Genomic DNA, 21,704 nt, shown 5'->3' with positions numbered 1-21,704 from the left:
GAAGCAACACAGACTGCTGCCTGCTCACAGCTCTTAGTGTCTTCTCCTAGTAGGACTGGTAATTTAATTTAATCTGAGAGCTATAGAAAACCTTTTGGTTCTTATATATATTCTTTGGAAATATATTTTCCAAATGTTTATATATTTGACATGTTAAGTTAGGAAGTTTGGCTCTGTTTTAGGCTCACTAAGGGTGCGATGAGTGGACAGCCTTTGCTCTACAGGGAGCCAGGTTTTCCTTTGTCACCTTTTTTCAATGTCTTTACTGTGCCGATCCGTAACCATGCTCAAATAATCTGCTATGGTGTAGAATGGATAGCATTGCATTTGCTCTATGCTTTTTTTCCAATAGATGATGTAGTTTTATTTAAGCTGTGGTGTAATCTAGTTGAGTTGTTGGTTATGTTCCTGATGCTTTGGTGGAACAGGTTTGTGAACTCAGCTGGGTAAGCGGGTGTCCATTTCTCTTGGTACTTGATAATATGAGAGGGGGTCACTATGTTTAGATGTGTACAAAACTTAATTGCTCAATTCTGATTTACTGGCCTAATTCTGCCTCTTTGCATTATATGTAGTTTTCCTCTCGACATGTAGTAGAAGCTTACAGCACTCTGCATGCAGGGTGTCAATAAGGTGTTATATTATTGATTCAATTCTTGTTTTGTAAGTGGACCGGACCCCCGCCTCGCTGGTATGGAGTGCACTTGGTTCAAACACACAAATCAATGAGTTTTAGCCAAATTCTAATTGGTATTTTGTTTTTACATTTTTGTACAGCATAGAAAGACCTGCGTTCATTAAAATGTCAAGTTAAACTTGTTTTCAAACCTAGGTAATTGTAGTGTGTGCACCACTTGGTGTATGGATGTGTACCAAGTGAGAACTTTGGTCAAACATCATAAAATCTGGATTTTATTTTTTGGAAATCATTATTTTGGTTATAGGGGGATTACTGTCATGGCTCAGGTCTGATGGTACTGCTGTCGCACGTCCAGGCTCTGCTGCAGGGTACAGCAGGAGCAGACTGTCTGCTAAGAGCAGGAATAGAGCTTCCTGATTGTAGAGACTTAGACCAACGGGTACTTTTGTATTACAGTAGCCAATTTATTTATGTAAATATTAAAGAAGCCTGAGATGAAAGCCCGGTCAAACACCCTGCCGTTGGTTAAAGAATTTTTTTTCTTTTTATAAATATATTTTTATGTTGCACATATTTAGTATATATTGATTTAATTGCATATGCTTTACCCTCCACCCCCTTTACATTACTTTCAGTAGCTTTGTAGAACAGTCTTTTCAAATATACACAAAAGCTTTCTGAAAGTAAATAAAAAAGCATGTATATTGCTTTATATGTTTATCAATGAGGGTATATAGGGTATAAATATGATCAGCGGTTTTATTGTGATGTCAGTAGTCTGGAGTTTGAGTGGAGGATAGGGCATAGCAGGTCTGTTTGCGGAGCAGAGCTACTTTCTTTAAACCAGCTTGTCCACCCTTGCAGAATCAGAAAACAGTTGTGACATTAAATGGCCAAAACAAACTTAAGACAAGAAGGAGAGGAGGCAAGAGGAGCATCAAAACATGAAAAACAAAAACCATGGAAGCGCCACCTGGTGGCTACTTTAATTATTTCACCTGTACTATACAACAACAAGTGATAAAAGTAAATATTAGGTCTTTATAGCTGAAAAAAAAATTTATATAATAGAAGGAGGAGTATTTCAATGGAATGGGGGTATAAATATTATAAATATTAAAAGAATTTGCCATGTGTCCCCATAGGGTTGGTGAAAGTCAGGTTTGACCTTTATTTGTGAAATCCTAACATTTTAAGTGATTTTCAGGATCCCAGAGTCAAAAAAGATTTTTTGGAGTTGAAACCAAGTCTCTAGCTCATTTAGAAATAGTAGTTTAGAAAGGGTCCCCATGGTCATTCGCTATGTCATGAGTCCCCACCGAATTACAAAAACGGGTATGTGTGTGTGTGTGTGTGTGCCTTCCAGTTTGGGCCTATGCATATAGTTTGTCACCATCCTCCTCTCATTTATAACTGCACGGGACTCCAGGGGACTTTCCAGCCTTTTCCCTCTGCACACTTTTAAGAATCCCAATAAATCCCCCTAGCATCGCTCACTGCGCGGATCAATGGCCACTGATTATTCCATTTGTTAGACCCGCAATAAATGAAGGTTATTAAAATGGTGGAGAGCAATGATCTGCTCAGAGCGAGCCATAGCTAGTTGGCAGCAACAGGTCAGATAGTGGACGCTTCAGGTAAAAGTAGGGCTGGGCAATATTGAGAAAATCAAATATAACAATATTTTTTATTTATTTATTATTATTTGCTTATAGTGCAATACAAGCGCATCCATAAACTCCAATTGGTCCAAAACTCAGCTGCCCTTATCACCAGAACCACTGGCTCCCTATCTAATTGACTTTAAGATTCTTCTCCTAACCTTCATAGCCCTCCACAACAAAAAAGCACACAAAGGATCAAAGATGGGGGCATAATGTAGGCTCATTGTAATACTCCTGGGTGTGCATGCGTGCGTGGCTGGTTTTCTTGGGTCAAGGGCATTGGAAAGAGAGAGCAAAGAAAGAAAGGGAGCGACGATCACAACATTCCTGACCAAATACCTTGATTGTAGGGTTGACAATTGGTGCTTTCACAAAATATTTACCCAATGAGATTTTTGACAAATAATAAACTGCATATAAAAGTTCAGAAAATGACATGGCAGTACTGTACTGCAGCCTTTAAAACCAGGAAAAGACAATACCATATTACGATGTCTAAAATCTAAGACAACAACTAGTGTTAATATCGATATATATTGCCCAGCCAAATCTGAAATCCCAGAAAAGCCTACTCCTGAAATACAAAGAATGTTTGTTGGATTTCTAAAAAATATATTTTTTGCATTACAGGATATATGCAAGTCCATGAGTCAGCAGGAGGAGTTTTATTATGAGTTCAGTATGCTTGAAACAAGTGGCCACAAAGTTGGCCATCATAGCCTCCTCATGGCTGCATCCCACTTCCTCCCCAATCTTTCTCCAAGTATTTCTGTGTCACTTGTGTGTGTCTTCTGGGTCACATTTAAAAAAAAAATAATGATCCAAGTAGTTTGACTGCGATGACAAAAGGTAGAGCATTTTACGCACTTCCTACGAACCAGAAAAAACTAAAGACAAAGACAAAGAGTCACATTTACAGTACATTGTAAAAGAGGAGCAGCCATTCAATATAGTGGAAAAGGCAACATTTAAGGACTTTAAAGCTATACTCTTCTGATGGCCAATACAAGCTGCGGAGCAAAACCTCCACAATAGAGTCCTGCCTCAAGCCCGAGAAATTGAAAACTGAACAATTGATCGCTCGGGTTTTCTGGCCTGAAATCTGCCCGACAAACCAGCTGATTAAATAACCTTACTTTTCGCCCACCATCACCACCCTGATTTCTAGGGGTGTGCAAAAAAATTGATTCATATTCGTATCGCAATTCAAGCTCTACCAATTCAACATCGATTTATAGAATTCCAAAAATCGATTTTTTTTTTATTGTAGATTTACTGTAGTCACATGGGAAAAGTAACTACATTTACATACTGTGAATTGTTTTGTTTGTTTTAAATCGAAAATCAATTTTGAATCGAATCTTGAAACTAAAAATCAAATCGTACACCCCTGCTGATTTCATATCATCTTTTTGTTGATGATTAAAGCTTTGTTTTTTTTAATAATGAGGATACATGTCAATTTAAGCAAAAATTACAACATTTTATGATAATAAAGAGGCATGGTTTACTTCATAGGCTGTGTGTACTTGTGTTATTACATTACCTGGGTCACATAATGGTGATATATACACAAAAGATGTATCCTGGGATTCATTCAAATTTTAATTTGTTTGAAAAAGTACTAAATAATAAAAATAAATTACAATTAGTATATTTTTACAGCTACATTTGTGATTGTTACAGGCCTACTTACGAAGTCCCCACATCCTTCTCTAATGGAACACAAGAGTGGTACCATACATTCATTTTTATTCCCAATAAAAAACATCATTATTCTTCCCCTAGTTACGCTGATTCAAAGAGGAAATGAAAGATGATACAAACAGAGTCATTTCCATGCAACTGATGGCCTCGATAAAACCACGCGTTTCTTTTGAGGATAAATAAATTTCCTCGGAAATCCAGAAATCCCAAAGGTGTATTAAAATGTGTAAAAAGCACATGAACACATTGAGCCATCTCTTTTCCCACAGGGAGGTAAGAGGCCAGGTCAAGGCCAGTGTTTCTCCAGTATCCTGCTCAAGGACTTCAGCAGGGTGGGAGCTTTAATCTGGAGCTCTTGGTTTAGTGACAGTTGCCATAATTCAACACAGATATAAAATCACTAGCGTGTAATTATTTTGAGTAGCTTGCAGATACATTTTGTTTTCATGCCTCTGTGGCTGAATGTCTATATGCTGCCTAATGAACTGTGTACACTGATTGAATTCAACTAATGATGTAGACGATAAAGCGGCACAGACCACCGGTCTCATTCCCACATTATGACAATGGGCTTGGACATTGATTGGCTTGTTGATTTCATTATTCCTGAATCAAAAAACAAACAAAAAACCAGCAGGGAAACTCCAAAAATCAAGTATGATGTCCACCTGATAATGAATCATAAGACAATTTATGTTCAATATTTAAATAGCGTTAAAATCCCAGTCATCCTAAAAATAAAAAAGACCAAAACTAGGCTGCCTTGAGCCCTTTGTAAGTCCAAAGGGAAGTTAAACACTGACAATGACACATTAACACAATTTTAAAATCTCAGGAAAGAACGTTGTTAACCAAGCAGCCGTGGGCCATTCTGCCACAGCAACAAACGGCTTTGACAATTCAACATTCTGCTGTAACTAAGTGTCTTAACAACAATGGGCTGTCACTGGGTTAATGACAGTACAACAGTGCTGGGGGCATCTGGGAAGAAAAAGGCAACAACTCGGCCACTGATGAGAAACACCGAAATATAATATTGTGGAAGAAAAGGTAAACCTCATGGGCATACTTGCACTTGGCCCAGTTGCCATGAACCTTGCCTGAGCACGATTGTTCCTCCTCCCCACTCCCCCACTCCCCCACTGGCCTGCACTCACACTGCAATGAAACATTCAGGGCCGGAGCACGCTTACGTCATCACATTGCAGGACTCGCAGAGTACAATTCCTATTTATCTGTAAGGTCAGAACCAGACCCAGGCCCGTTTGGCGATTACACGGATGCGTACCGTGCCCAAATCAAACCGAACCGCGCCTCTTTCAAGCGGGCAAGTGAAAAGAAGTATTTACCAAGTACCCTTAGCCGAATTTAATGAAATATTTTTGTGAGGTGTGTTTGTACTCTAATACCATTAAATGAATAACACAATATTAGAAAGGGCTGGCCATCAATCGTACTACAGGCTGTAGTAGACGGCTGTTGCATCTTAAAGCCGCATACACATGATACGCGATTTGCTCTCTGCGCACCGCTTGGTAGGGCGCAGAGCAAAGTGCAGAGTGCAGCGCAGGTATTCGTCATCAAGGGTGGCAAGGAAGCTTTTTCCCGTTGCTAGGTAACGACATGCTGTTATCTCATTGTTTGCGCTTTCGAAAGGACAGCGGCAACTAGGTCAAAGTTGAAATAATTTGAACTTTGAGCGCAGCACAAAGAGGCAAATCTGAGTGCTGCGCAACGCCAGGGTTAGGACAGCGCCTAGTTGGGCGCCACCGCCCTCCCCATAGGAAACCAATGGAACGGCCGGCGCAAAGCGGTATTGCTTCTTGAGGCACATTTGCGTTGTCACTGCCGGTAGTGCGCATTGTGCATGCGGTCTTCACCACTTCGTCTGTTTAACCATAAAATCACCTAAAACTTTATCGCAATTCATTTTATTCGGCAAATAACGTTTCCATCAGTGTTGATCGCATAAGCCATACAGTATATCGATCGAGACAAAATCCATTGAGACCGAATGTTTAAACTTGGAGTCAATAGTCATGAAATTAATTTGCATAAAAAAGGTGTTGATGGAAACATAGCTACCGATTATTACCGTTTATTCTATTCTCTGTGCACCCTTCACTGTCCTCTTGCATGTTTCCCTGTCTCCACAAAACTGCCACCATATCTGCTAAAATCAATTCTGATCGTCCTTCACACTCAACAAGCTGAACAGCTCCCGTACGCACACAGTCCTAAAAATACGCCTCAACGACTTGACTTCTATGCCTGACAGGATATCGGCCGGGACAAATGGGCATCAGAGGGAGACAGGATGCTGGCAGGGTTTATAAAAGAGGCTGAGGCTATAGGGTTCGACTAAGAAGGTGTGAGATAAAGTTTTGCATCAATCCACTCTGACGTCATTCAGCTAACAGCTCCACAGGGGATTGGAAAGCATAATAGGTAGGGACTGAAGTGAAAGGTTTCTGTGCATGCAAGGTAGGTCACCTTACATCCAGCTTTGAGGCAGCTCATAAAACAACGTGCACACACATTCAACAGCCCAATTTACACTTCCACCTTTAGCCATACATAGAAATGCCAAATGGAAGAAGAACGGCGAAGAAGAGCAAAGAGACTGTGTCAAAGTGCTTCACAATTCAGGATGAGACTAGGATTGGGCATTGAGAACCGATTCCTACTTGGAATGGTTTCAAAAATTATGATTCCAGTGGAATCGTTTCTTTATTGGAATCGTTTGGAGGATTTGGTTTCAAATCTGATCATGGGTTCCTAATTTAACATGCGCAAGTTTTGGTTTCTGTAGCGGCCAGGAGCAGCTTTGGAGCACAGTAAGCAGCGCTCTAGAGTGGCTTTATTTTACATTGAAAAAGCCCGGTAAAACTGCAAACCACCATTGAGTCAAAATAAAACTTTCCTCTTATTTGTAAAATAAGCATGTGACCCGTTTCAACTCCACCACTCAAAGAATCGGAATCGAGAATCGATAAGAACCGGAATCGAAAGGAATCAATCAACTATTTAGACCATATGTCACTCGGAACTTGTGATCCATACACAGCACCCACTGATATTTTCATTCCTTTGAAGCTGGCAAAGTCTCTACCAGACTTGGAGTTTGGAGATATTTACATCTATCTTATAGAGAATCCGTCACTTTACACCGCACAAAAAATGAAAGCCTACAAAAAGTACAGATAGCTATCTTTTTTTCAAGAGTGGATGGGTTAACAACGCTGTCGTATGAGGAATATCTTCATAATCAAAGCAAAGGTGAGTGTTACTAGTTAGTTAGTTAGCTAGCTAGCTACCCGCTAACGTTTGCTAATCTGTTCCGTCATGTGATGAAGTCTTCATCTGAATTCGTACACCATGCCTGCCGGTGAATGATGAGCTTGATAAGTAATTTATTTTTTTAAACCTTCTGCCAACACTAGGCTATGTATCATGTAGGGTGACCAGACCTCCCGGTTTGACCGGGACAGTCCCGAGTCCCAACAAAAGCTGTGTCGGGACGCTAAAATACCCCGGTTTACACCAAACTTGAAATTGTCCCCGTTGTCAGCGATTACATAACCGACGTGGTCTTATTATAGCCTGATCATTAACTAAACCCATGTAGAAAGACTAATAAAGCTTCCATCGTATGATTTTAACAATGTGTGTGTGTGTGTGTGTGTGTGTGTGTGTGTGTGTGTGTGTGTGTGTGTGTGTCTCAATCAATCGTAGCAGTCTGCATAATCTGTGCAGCCAGCGTTACAATGTCTATTTGTAAACATTGTTGCGACGCCTCTTCTTATCGGTCTCGTTTTAACCAGTCTTTTGCTGACACCTGTGTTAAATTTCACATTAGGCTTTCAGCCGACAAATTGATTCTTGAGCAAATTCACTCAATTCACACAACAAATATACGTTCTAGAATGATGTTCTTGCCCGCCAGCCAGTAGTTGTGACGTCACGTGCAAAGTACGAATTGATCATTGCGATTTTCTTTGGCTTCTTAAACAAAAACAAAAGTGGATTATTCAACTAGAGACAATATATCATTTCTAACTAATTGAAGACGAATCGACATCACATGTCAGTCAGTCTGATATTTATTTCATCTGTAAAGAAGAACATAACATGGATTTTCTACATTTGCTCTGTTTCGCTGGAAACAGATATGATGTAGGCGGTACCGTATGAACAGAAAATATTTAGGTGAGTCATTGGTAAAAAAAAGAAAAAAGAAAAAGAGTCCCAAAAAAAAAAAATCCCATTTTAGGTAAAAGATTGATTTTAAGAAAGCGTCACAAACAATCCCAATACATACAATATTTGGATTTCCCCCTCCACCCCCCCACCCCTATAAATAACGCTTTTTTCAAAATGTCTGCTGTGGAAAAAAAAAAAAAGCCTACCATTGCCCACGTTAGGCATTTTCTAATTAAGCCAACAGGTGTTTATCATTTTGTCGTTGTTTACAAAAAGAAATACACTTACTGACTTCGGCATAAAGAAGCACGGGGCTGATTTTTTATCTTCCAACGTTCGACTTTGTTACGTCAACGTCAGTAGATGTTTGTGAACTAAACATAAGTGCATCAGCTGTGGATCAATAACAGTCAAAGCCTGGGCTGCAGCCTTCTTATCTCATCAGGTCGAGGTTCAGGTTGGTTTGCTATCAACATACAGGTGTCATGTGTTCTGTGTTTTCTGGGAGTCGGAGAATGAAAAATGGGCCTAAAACAACAAATAACCTCCAATCTCTGAATCGGTTGACTAAATGAATGTCATTTTCTTTTCTTTTTTTCCTAGGAACCAATTAGGGATGCTAATGATTAACTGTTTAAAACATTATTAAAACAAAACATATTGCATTGTAAAAGAGGCTATACACTGTATTTCCTAACTGCTAGTTTACTTGCTAGTGTTCTCTCCTTTGGCATTATCTGTTGGTTTGGCAATGCCACTGAAGGACAGAAAAAGTACATCAGGAAAATAATAACATCATCAAGTAAACTATCAGGTATTCCATTCCCAAGTATGGAAAGTATATATAAAAACAGAACACTAAAAAAGGCAAATAGTATTGTGGGTAATCAGAGGCACCCTCTTGCCCCCTCATTTGAACTGCTGCCTTCAGGACGACAATACTGTGCTCCTCCGTTTACAAAAAACAGATCCAAGTTCTCCTTTGTTCCACAGGCCATCAAACTCCTTAATGAATCCAAAAGTTAATGAAGATCCTGTATGGTAATAAGGTTTTTTTTCATTTATCTATATATATTTTTATTTTTTATTTCATGGTTTATCTAGCTGGTCTGGAACAATACCCCCTTTTCCCCTCCCCATATGCATGAGTGCCCTGGTCTATGAGTAGCAATGTTTACATGTTACGGTCTTTTACGGTCGTTTTTTTTCTTTTTCTTTTCTTTTGTTTCTTAATGTTGTTAAAGTGCCTTGTGATGGGATTTCTGCTGCAACCTAATTTCCCCACGGGGACAATAAACGTAAACAAACAAACTTCGCAGAGCTGCGGCCTTTGGATGTTGGTCGTGCGGACGTGAAATCGGTTCCAGGAAAGTGGCTGCATGAGTCAGCGGTGGTGACGTTACGTTCTGTGCCGAGGCTTCGAAGCGCGTGTCTAGAAATCCTGGAGGTTTTCCGTGAAGCGCGTATGGAGGCTTGCTCGCTTTGGACAAACGATGTCATTGGTGAGATCCGAAGCCCCTGCTGCCCGTCCATGCCACGTGACTGGTTCGTGAAGTGGTTCCAATCTGCACAGTTTTATAGCACATTCATCGCCTTCTGCCCAGTTAAACCACTGGCACTTCCCAGTTTTAAAATAGCCCACTAATATTGCTCCTCCTGCTATTATATTATAACTAAAAGGATTGATTTACACACGTTTGATAGCCGCATTTCTCTCTAGAAATCCATTTATTATACAGTTATGTCGATTATATTATACCAAAAGAAATTACACATTATATTGATATAAATGGATTAGGTGGGAATTTTTTCTCCATCGTTATTTCTAAGTCTTTACTGGCGCAAAATACAGTCAAACCCGTCTGATACAGTGTATCACAGATCACTAGATCATCTGTGATATAAACTCAGCAAAAAAAAAGAAACCCCTTTTTCAGTATTTCAAAGATACTTTGTAAAAATCAAAATAACTTCATTGTAAAGGGTTTAAACAATGTGTTCCATGAACCATAAACAATTAATGAACGTGCACCTGTTGAACAGTCGAAAAGACAATAACAGCTTGCAGGCGCTAGGCAGTTAAGGTCACAGTTATAAGAAATTTAGGAAAGTAAAGAGACCTTTCTACTGACTCTGAAAAACACCAAAAGAAAGACTTAAGCATGGTGCAAGGAGGCATGAGGACAGCAGATGTGGACAGGGCAATACATTGCAATGTCCCTACTGTGAGACGCCTAAGACAGCGCTACAGGGAGACCGGAAGCACAGCTGATGGTCCTCGCAGTGGCAGACCACATGTTACAACACCTGCGTAGGATCGGTACATCCAAATATCACACCGCAAGAACTGGCCAGTCTGGTGCAGTACATGAGGAGGAGATGTACTGCAGTACTTAATGCAGCTGGTTATGGAGGGAATATTTATTTATCATTCAAATTGAAAGTCCAAAGAGAAAACGAAGCAAGATCAAATTAAAAACAGTATTATGCTACTAGGAAAAAAAACATGCCATAATTAAATGTGAAATGTAAAAGCTTAAATGGAAATATGGAGGGGGGGCTGACAATTAATGGGAGTTATGGGAATTTGCATGGGATGTAGTACTTGGGGTCAAATGCAGTACTGTCTTCAATCAGCTTCAATCTGCTGTAGAATGTTGTGTTCTAGAAATGATCTGTGCAGCGGGTGTGGCCTCAATAGCCCTGCAGTAGGCTAAGTAGTAGCCCAAACCATTGACCTTTAGCTTAACATATGAAGGTAGCTAGCATGCTGCCTTTGATTTACTATGGTTATGGTTATATGCCTACCCTAACCCTGAAGTCACTGTTCCATTATCTTTAATGTGACTATTATTGCCACTGTTCATCACACCCCCAACCGGCACCGTCAGACACCGCCTACCAAGAGTCTGGGTCTGTCCGAGGTTTCTTCCTAATAGGGAGTTTTTCCTCGCCACTGTCGCACTGCTTGCTCTTGGGGGAATTATTAGAATTGTTGGGGCTTTGTAAATTATAGTGTGGTCTAGACCTACTCTATCTGTAAAGTGTCTCGAGATAACAAGTGGGCTATACAATTAACACACATAGGTTAATAGCAATGGGTTATGGATGGATAAACTGGGACTCAGCAGCCTGCTTGATGGTTAACGGTTAATGATGGGTTAAAACATTGAGCATCCCTAGAACCAATCAAACTAGAGCTGCAAAGTTAAATCAATTAAAGTGCTCAAATTATGCTTTTGGGATTTTTCCCCTTTCTTTTATTGTGTTATATATATCTTTTTTGTGCACGTTATAGGTTTACAAAGTGAAAAAGCCCAAAGTCCACCCAAAGGGACTTACCATCTCCAACTAAATAATAGCTAAAATATGAAATAAAAAAATGTCACGTCCGGTCGGCTTGTCAAGCTGAAAAAAAAAACACACGTATTGAAGTGCTGCGAGTCAGTCAACCTCCTGTCACTTAGCTAAAGCCAGTCAAAAGATAGCATGGCAACTGCAGATGCTGGAGACCCAACGACAGAACTTGAGCCCCTCTTCTTTCACTGAAGTGTGTGAAAGTGTGGAAGTATTTTGGATTTTCAGTGAATTCTGTTGACAACGTTGATAACGCAAGCTCTGCTATGTGCGTGTACCATAATATGTGTGTTTACCATTGCACATTAGCCTAGCAGCTATTCCTTCTGCTTATAGATTCATCCCAACAAAATCGCACGGTTGAATTTCGAACAGAGCAGCTTATATTGGTTAGAGAGAGCAACAAGTTAGCCGACTGCCCGAGTCGCCCTCTCTGCTATCGGTCTGCTCAGCTGCTGTGCTGGCTCGATGGGGTTTTTAAAGCCCTCAACCAGGCCTTCAAGGCAGCGCTGCAAACTTCGTCTTCAACCATAACCATTGCCTAATCCTAGTGCCTTCCAGGCAGCGCTGCCATGGAAGACGACGTTGGGGGCTTCAAACACCAAACTCCGGGTGTTTCTCAATCTCAAGAATGCAAAGAACAGACTTGTGTTCTTGGGGAGAACGTTCTTGCTGGTTGTTCTTGGAAGAATTAACTCGCGAGTTCACAAGCACAGAAAACGCTGTTAACAGTTTGAGACGATGCGTTCTTCCTGTTATTGCTCAACACTCCCAGCACAGAGGCTACCTGCAAGGCTCCAAAATACCAGCTAGAAATAAAAACCACAACAATATAACCACTTTGTATTAAAACAATCTCCGGACAAGAAAACCTCATAATGCTACAACTATTGCAATAATATTGAAAAATAAAACTTATTGAGCTTTAATTTTATTGTTTATGGTTTAGCTCAAACACCCCTTACTTATTCAAAAGAGTGGAACGCGATCCCTACTATTATTAGTGTATACGTTTAAGTCAGTTTAAATTAAAAAATAAGTAGGCATATGCACTGGTGTGTCCTATGTGTCCCTATTAGTGTTACGTGGAATTATCATTTCTATATTATTGTAGTGCACTGTATATGCCCAGGGAGATGGAAATTAGAAATTTAAATTATAAAAGGTTGGTGTCTCCCCTTTAGTCTACATAACATGTCATAGCATGTTACCACTTTATGTACAACTGTTCATTTATCATACAGACTGAAACTCAACTTCTAATAAATCAGAAAACAAATACACCAAACACCAAAAAAATATGAACTAAATACTAAATCTAATCTATATAGCCTATGGCATAATTTAGACAAGTCTCCCGAAAACAAACGGGTATATCTCTCTCCCCCACCTCTGCCTGCTGCGCTGCGTGTGTGTGTGTGTGTGTGTGTGTGTGTGTGTGTGTGTGTGTGTGTGTGTGTGTGTGTGTGTGTGTGTGTGTGTGTGTGTGTGTGTGTGTGTGTGTGTGTAGTCTAACTCTGAAAGGACAGTTAACCACAGGTTCCCGTTAATCTTATGATGGACATGTGTTGTGATATTTAAACAAACGATCCGTCAACGGCAAAATAAAAGCCTCTTATTTACGGGACCGGTCTAAAAGACCTCCGGCTTACAGCGGGGTCTCCGAGCGTGACTGTTCGAGCTAGCGTCCCCGGCAGGCGCAAGCTGGCAGAGAGAATCATGACACCCCTATCTCCACAAACTGCTCCAAACAGCTCGACTGTAGTCCAGCTTTTTCTTCAGAGACCACTGCTCGTCACACACGTCATATTGCTCCTAGCTGCTAGCATGGCCCGCCCTCATACTCTGCTTCTGACTGGCTAGTAGTCCTTACCTAGGTACTGTCAGGGCCCGCCCTCATACTCTGCTTCTGACTGGCTAGTAGTCCTTACCTAGGTACTGTCAGGGCACGACCTCATACTCTGCTTCTGACTGGCTAGTAGTCCTTACCTAGCTACTGAGCATGTGCGACTCCCAACAAAGACGGAACAGAAGTGAGATGTCTCACTCTGTAGCTAAAACAGAGAGCTCAACACACAGGGTGAAAAGAGGAGCTGCAGCAATGTGCAGTACAACAAAAATTGTGTTTTTTGAAAATTAAACCATGTAAACCTATTCTGGTACAACCTCAAAATACAATTATGAACCTGAAAATTAGCACTTTAATGGATTAGTTGTAAACTATTAAATTAAACGCCAACTATTTTGAGGATGGATCGATTCATCAGTTTTAAGTCTGCACTCTGCTCTTGCTGCAGCACCACCATTTAGTGAAGGAATTAATGTTTCAGTCCCTCTGGACCTTCGTCAAGAGCATTTTAATCATGAACATGACAGGGGCCGAATTGTTAGTTTTCTTCAATAAATGGTAATGCTGCAGCAACAGCAGTGTGCAGGATTTTTTTTTTCTTCAAGTCATAAAAATATCTGATTCCAGCTTCTTAAATGTGAATATTTTCTAGTTTCTTCACTCCTCTGTGACAGTAAAGTGAATATCCTTAAGCTGTGGACAAAACAAGACATTTGAGGACGTTATCTTGGGCTTTGGTAAGCACTCATCAACCTGTTTCACCATTTTCTGACATTTTATAGACCAAAGCAACTACCTGATTAATCGAGAAAATAATCAACAGATTAAAAAGGACAATGAAAATAATCGTTAGTTGCCGTAAATCAAGCCTAAAGGCACTCATTCACACCCTGTCAAGCTGATTGCTTTAATTTCACACTGCAGGTCTGACCGCTCAATAAAAGAAACATGATAATTAGAGCCACGCCTCTCATCTTAATTCCTTTTTACTGCAAGTAACATCACTGTCAGAAACAATCCATGCTCTACTGATAGCTTTCTAATCAACAATTGGGTCGCTTTTTATTCCTTAACAGGAGCCACTACTTTACAACACGGCTTATTTTATTTATTTATTTTTAGCTATTCATACAATACATATCTGAAAACTTATCATGATTCCACTTGGCAAGTGCAGCAAAGGTAAACACAATCAAGGTGCACAGAGTGGGACCCTGAATCCAAGTTGATTGTGCCACACACGTGTGTACACACACACACACACACACACACACACACACACACACACACACACACACACACACACACACACACACACACACACACACACACGCTAACCTAACCCACACGTGTGTGTGTGTGTGTGTGTGTGTGTGTGTGTGTGTGTGTGTGTGTGTGTGTGTGTGTGTGTGTGTGTCTCTACCAGAGCAAGACCTCTGATTTCCCACAGTGTGGAGCATAATTTACAGCCCATTCAAAAGCCTTGCGCTGCCCGTTTCTCCCAGCAGGATTAACTGTTCGCATACCAAGTCGCTCGATATCCTAAATGCCAAAGATACTGCCTTAAATCATCACAAACAGTTATGTGATCATCACCCATGAACAACAAAAAAGAAAATGTACCAGGCTGCAGAATAACATTCTGGGCCCTATTTTTGTGGCAAAGCAACGAGCAGTGCAAGCAGTGCGCCAACTGTTTGCCATTTTCCTGACCTTAAAATTATGTGGATATTTTGCATTTGAATGATATTTTTCAGTGAACTATTTTATTACAACATGAACAATTCTGAACGGTCGCCATGACAGTCTGGCTTTGAATTTCCGGAGAAAACAAATCCACGTGACTCGTTCGTCCTATCAGCTGCCGGTTTGTATTTCTTGGGAAACATTACAGATTAGCGTCGCCTGCTGTTATAGAGATAGTCACATGGGTTTGTTTTCTCCGGAAATTCAAAGCCAGACTGTCATGGCGACCGTTCAGAATTGTTCATATTGTACTAAAATAGTTCACTGAAACATGTTTCTGAAAACATTTTAAGCGAGAAATAGGCTGTGCAGTTACTGAGTCTGTCTTCATTTCAGATCAACAAAGGTCAGTTTAAAAGATTTTCCTCAGATTTTGAGAGACTCTAGTCACCTCATCCCGCTCGTCATTTCCAGGTGAGTCCCGACTGCCCTGCCGCCCACCGAACATGTCAGGTCGGCCAAAATGAACGCTGACAGCCCCCCACCCCAGACGGACAACGGCACGGAACACACCGAACAGATTTGAGTCACTGACCTCGCCAGACTGTCCCACGGCCGTGGTGTGTCAGCACCCTAAAGCAACATCAATCTGCTGCCAACCTGATCATTTTGTCCACAAGAGCAAACTAAATACTTGGACTTCCAAAAAGTAGCTGTGTATAAATTGGCTTTAAATAACCTTGATTGTGATTAAAGCAGAAACGTATGAGTGATTCTTACAGTATCCGTTGTCCACAGCTGCTTTATGCAGTATGAAAAGCTTCTCATTCAGTTCATTAAGTCCCCACAGCCAACTAAAGGCAGCAGGACACATACAGTACGTTGTTAAATCTGCAGCCTCCAATTTAAGTAGTGAGTCATAACGCACAGCCGTCCACCATGTTTAACTTCATTAAAATCAGACTGCTACAAAGTAACCACACACACCGCTGCGCACATCAGACTGGTCTGGTATAACTCGGCATCTGTTGCTTATGTGGGAGACATCAGATTATTGGAGCTCATTAACCCGGTTTTAAAAAAAATAAATAAAATCTCATTAGTTTAGGTTTTATTCTTGAAATGCGTTCTGAAACATAACACTGCTGTCACATTTGAAAATATGATTTAACGTGAAACACAGCATTTACACAATTATGACTTAAAAAAGGATCAGATTGATGCCATGCTATTTTTTCATTATGTGTTTCTATTATCATTGCACTAATAAAAAATAAATAAAAAAAAATGCACATCATCTGCCTCTGGCTGCAGATTTGTAGCGCTGTGTGCTATGCACCATCCAGACAACAATATGCTTCCCTGGAGAAGTGTCTCCTCATTTGTTGATTTGTCGTTGACATGCTTCACTGTGATTGGCTCAGCTGTTTCAGAGTGACGAGGCAAGTGATGTGACTGGCTGACAGAGTGCAGATTAATCACCAAACCCTTCGATCTATAGTCCACCTCACCCTAGTCTCGTCTTGCCAGACCTTCCTCCACAGCGACCCGGAGAAGGGTCTGGCTAGTCCACACAGCATTCCCGGATGGGAGAAAAGCGTGCCTTGGTTAATTGGCATTTCTTTAAACCAATCACAATCGTCTTGGGCGCCGCTAATCACCAGACGGAGCCACGGGGCCGCTGCAAAATAGCCTCGGGAAGGAACTTGTTTTGGTGTAACGTGTAAGTTCAAAAGTAGTTTTAGTCATGCAACAGAAAACTCAGATTGGACAGATAGTCTAGCTAGCTGTCTGGATTTACCCTGCAGAGATCTTAACTTCACATCACAGCTTCACATCACAGGGTCAAACTAGATCCGCTTCACATCACAGGGTCAAACATCCAGATAAACTAGATCAGCTTCACATCACAGGGTCAAACATCCAGATAAACTAGATCAGCTTCACATCACAGGGTCAAACATCCAGATAAACTAGATCAACTTCACATCACAGGGTCAAACATCCAGATAAACTAGATCAGCTTCACATCACAGGGTCAAACATCCAGATAAACTAGATCAACTTCACATCACAGGGTCAAACATCCAGATAAACTAGATCAGCTTCACATCACAGGGTCAAACATCCTGATAAACTAGATCAGCTTCACATCACAGGGTCAAACAGTTAACATTCAGGACTCACTGCAGACTCAAACAACTCAGAGTACGATGCAGCACATAAAAAATCTATCGGAGTAAACTTGACTTTAAGTAAATATCGGCATTTAATTGTCCTCAGGGTTGGACTCTTATGAATCCTGAAAAGTTTTGAGGTAATCGGACAACGTACACTCGAGTTACACCCACTTCCTGTTTCGGCGGCGAAACGCACAAAATGGCCGCCCTGCCACGGCCACGCCCTATGACGAAAAGTTTTTCTTTTAACAACTTTTCATCTTTAACATCTTAAGATGGCACAGACCGAGTTTGTAGTTGATCGAATGAAATCTCTAGGAGGAGTTTGTTAAAGTACGACATGTGGAAATGGCCAAAATCGCACTAATTTCAAACATTTAATTCAAAATGGCGGACTTCCTGTTGGGTTTAGGGTATGGCTCTAATTAAGTTTTTTGTACATCTTGACATGTTACATATGTGTATCAAGTTTCGTGAGTCTACGTTAAACGCACTGCAGGGGCTCAATTTTCTTAACTTTCTAGGGGGCGCTAGCAAGTCATTTTTGTGCGCCTATTCCCGAAACCCTTAAAATACGTAAATTTTCACCAGACTTGATGCGACCGCCAAATTTGGTGAGTTTTTGAATATATTAAGCCCCTCAAAAAGCCAATTCATTTGACGGGAAAATAATAATTCCTTCAGTTTCAATAGGGCCTTCGCCGCTGTCGGCACTCGGGCCCTAATAATACCTTCAATTTCAATAGGGCCTTCACCGCAGTCACTTGGGCCCTAATAAAAACGCAGCTATTGCACAAGTCTGCGTGAGTTTATTCCCTCAACAACATCTGCGTGTACTAGATTGCTGGAGCTACAAGAGAAAGAGCCTCTACGAACACCCCAACCACAGCTCAGCACAGGGAGCAGCCCTAACCTGTTTTTTTTAAAGTTCATTTCCTATAAGGGGGGTGTACACAACATCCATGATGAAGCACCTCAACGTTGCGCATCAATAAAAAAATGCAGTACCTTCGATTGTCTTCGAGTATTAACGCTCCAAACACCGGCGGCGGTTTTGGGACTATCCTCCACTAAAGGTATGCATGGTGAGCGCACCACCACTTTGTAGTAGTAAGTCTCCATTGTTGACAATAATAAGCCGACTCAGTGCTCTACAGTCCAACATTTCACACAAATACACCCCTAAAAATCCATACGTGCGCGAACTGGAAAAAGCACAGCGTGTGCGTAAAGACCCTAGGTAAAGACTAGCTTCCCCATCGCAAATGATTCAAAACATAGTCGGACTGTATACAGTGAGCCGCTTAATCAGCTCGTTAACCCTATTATACAACAAGAAACGGCATCTTTGATTCAAGACTAAATAATACATAATAGAAATATATCAATGATGGTATCGATAAAGACTTGGATGGATGAAGACTCGGATCGTTAAGCAGTCTTGAAAATGGTATATCAATATCAATAAAAATGTACAATCCCCATCCCTAGAAAGAGAGGAGCAGAAAAATTACCCTGTCTTTCATCCTCCAGCTCTGCGCTAAAGCCTTGGAGCCCTCAATCTTCTCCGAGTGGCGTTTCTTCATGAAGGCCAGGGGAAGCTTCCAGTCGTTCATGTCGGCCTCCTCTTCCTCCGTGAGGCCCACAGCCGGCGAATGCAGCAGGTCCGAGTCCATTTTCATCAGGGCTCTATAGGGGAGAGCACTTGTTAGAAACACAGAATTGAGGAATTTCTGTCGCCTCTTGCTGTGCAGTTGGGGCGGGAAACTTAAACAAAAACATGATCATTTTAGCTGCGGCTGGTTCTCAACTCTCACCCAACAATGAAAATAATAACTCACTTACTACTTAATATATATAAGTTTAACATAAATCTTAAAAAAAGATCTCAGAAAATAAACATCTCTTGGAGAAGAAATTAGAGGGAGTAGTCTCTGCCATGATGTCACCTGAAAGCATGTGTTCGCTAAATTCAAATCAAGCAAGAGGAAGACACAATATATGCTAAGGCTGCTATTTTACATTTTATTATGTATTGAGCTCAGGGTCCAAAATGTACTTTTTTTCATCCACCAGCCAAATGGCTAGTGAATGTTCAAATTTTACCAGCCACTCAGTAGATTACTATTGCTTTTTTGGGGGCTGGTGAGTGAAGCAAATCTACCAGCCACTTGCATATTTTATCAGCATTTGGCTAGTAGATGGTGCTAATTTTGGACCTTAATTGAGCCATTTTAATTTATTTTATTTGTTGTGTTTAGTTTTTTTTATTGATACATATTTCTCTCTTTTAGTGTTGATTTGTACTTTTACTGTGTATTTACTGTTCCTGTGCAATGCCTGGACAACCGGCTGTTGTAACACAAGAATATCACAGTTTGGGATCCATCCATCCATCAACCCAAAGAGTCTGTGTAGTCATGCTACATGCTACTCAACCAACATGAGAGCCGGGTAACACCTCAGTAACTTTTTGGTACCAACCGGAAGGACGAAGACGAAAAGACGAAATAAAATAATCAAGTTCTGACAAATACCTGGTCATGTTCCTGTAGCAATCTTGTTTACTTATTCTTTGATCATTTAGTTCATGTTGCCAATAATAGACTAATTTATGTGGGCATATTCTTTAACATTTTACAACTTTTGCTTCTCGTGTTAAATGAAAAAAGAAGTTTTGTAGAGAAATACCTCGGATCCTCAAAATAGGATATTACAAAAAGTAGACACATGACCTAACTTCCATCTAAAAAGGGGCTTTTTGTGCACTTGTGATGTTTCAAGCATACAACTCCTCCTGCAGGGAAAGTGAGCTTTGAAATCCTTCCACCAAATGAAGTGTGCATATGTCCGGTTCTCTGCTAATGGGATGCATTTTCTTAATGGCTGTAAGAACAAAAGATACCAGTGGGCAAGTTGGTTTTGAATTCAATACGTTTGATATTAACAAAACCGAAATTTGACCTTAAGCCAAAAGAGTTCATGTGATGACGGTTATGAGTCATGTTCCATGCGCTGCTCTGCTTGAATGTAAATCACAACAACGAGTGAAACCGAACACAGCGGCATCTGGAGCAGCCTCGCTCGGTTAGCGTACCGTTACTGTCCGGGTTCCTATCGCACTTTGACATAGAGCGGCACCTGTTTGGTGTCATGATGAGGCGTAAACTGGCCGCGTGAACACTGCTCGAGCCACATATGAGGAGCTAACGTTAGTTGGGTTATGTGCCGTGTGCGCCTGAAACCATGTACATACGGTCCGGTCCGGCTGTGTTTAAACTGGACTTCACAGCCGGAGCTCTCGGACAGTTAGCGAACAAACCGGCTAGCTAGCTTAGTGCTGGCTAAACTAGCGCGGCTAATTGGACAGCTGTCCCTGAAACTGGCTCTGGCTAGCGCAGTCCGCTGCTGTCAAACTGTGGGAAAGGCTAGTGCTATTTAAAACTATTCCCGGGTTGCGAAACAGCATGAGCGGAGAGAGATACGTGAAACAGAGCAGATGTGCAGAAATGGCGCTAGCGGTGGTTAGAGAAGCGTGCAGATGCGTGCAAGACCTTGGTACGGTGGGATAATCAAGCCGGGCTGGGGAACCTCTCCGTCTCCGGACGAGGACAGATACTGTCGCACAAACAATCCTGGTCAGAAAATGGTAGGGCAGGGTCCACAGTCTGTATAGTATGTCAAACCCGTCAAACCCAAGTTGGACGGGTGCGTGTTTGCAGGGGAATCTGCGGCTCCTCTCCCCACGGCTCTTCGCTATGGGAAGGGTCTGGAGACGAGGCCCATCTTCACACGGACAGTCTGCCACAGCCACACGAAGCACCGGCCACGCTTATCGATGACTGGGACCCTGTGGGCTTCTTCTACAAACCAGCGACCCTGGTAGCTGATTTCGTGTGATGGCGCCCGTGGAAATCAATCCCAATCCCGAGAATTTCTCCGGAGAGGCACTTCTTCAGCACTTCTGCAAGGGCGCAGCCATCTTGGGTTGGACCCAGAATGCACTGTTGGGGCGGCGCTGCGGCGAGGCTGTCATGAAACGTCACCGCCGTGTGCCGCACACCAAAATATAAACACAGTTTCAGCTAAGGAAGTTCACCTCAACATTTTACATAACATATACCCTACTAATCACCTTGTTGCTAGATTTACCGACATTAACTCTTCCTGTACATTTTGTAAACAGAATATTGAAACAATCTCACCTTTTTTTTTTGATTGTGAAATGTCCAAAAGATTTTGGACAGATTTAGAGTCTTACTTTTTTGAACCCACCAACTTTATCTACACCTTTTAACCTGAAATATATAATATGTTTCTACGATACTTCAGGTAATGGTGCTCTTGAGTATCTAATACATTTTGTTATTCTGTATGCAAAATTCTATATTCACAAGCAGACATTTTCTAACTCATCT

General features: G+C 41.2%; 1 protein-coding gene across 4 annotated transcripts in view; it reads right to left on the bottom strand.

Annotated features, from left to right (window-relative positions):
• Positions 1 to 21,339, bottom strand: part of rptor (regulatory associated protein of MTOR, complex 1) — a 261,324-nt gene extending 239,985 nt beyond the window's left edge. For all 4 annotated transcript variants that reach the window (XM_028566774.1, XM_028566789.1, XM_028566782.1 and 1 more), the window contains exons 1-2: positions 20,841 to 21,339; positions 18,801 to 18,975 (exon numbers count right to left, since the gene is read on the bottom strand). In XM_028566774.1, coding sequence (XP_028422575.1) covers positions 18,801 to 18,968 — 168 coding nt within the window. In that variant the 5' untranslated portion in view covers positions 18,969 to 18,975; positions 20,841 to 21,339. The remainder of the gene's footprint in view (positions 1 to 18,800; positions 18,976 to 20,840) is intronic.
• Positions 21,340 to 21,704: the final 365 nt, after the last annotated feature.

Source organism: Perca flavescens, chromosome 2 (genome assembly GCF_004354835.1).
Source record: "Perca flavescens isolate YP-PL-M2 chromosome 2, PFLA_1.0, whole genome shotgun sequence".
Classification (NCBI taxonomy): Eukaryota; Metazoa; Chordata; class Actinopteri; order Perciformes; family Percidae; genus Perca; species Perca flavescens.
The sequence above is the reverse complement of the archived record's forward strand: the minus strand, read 5'-3'. Positions and strand labels throughout refer to the sequence as shown.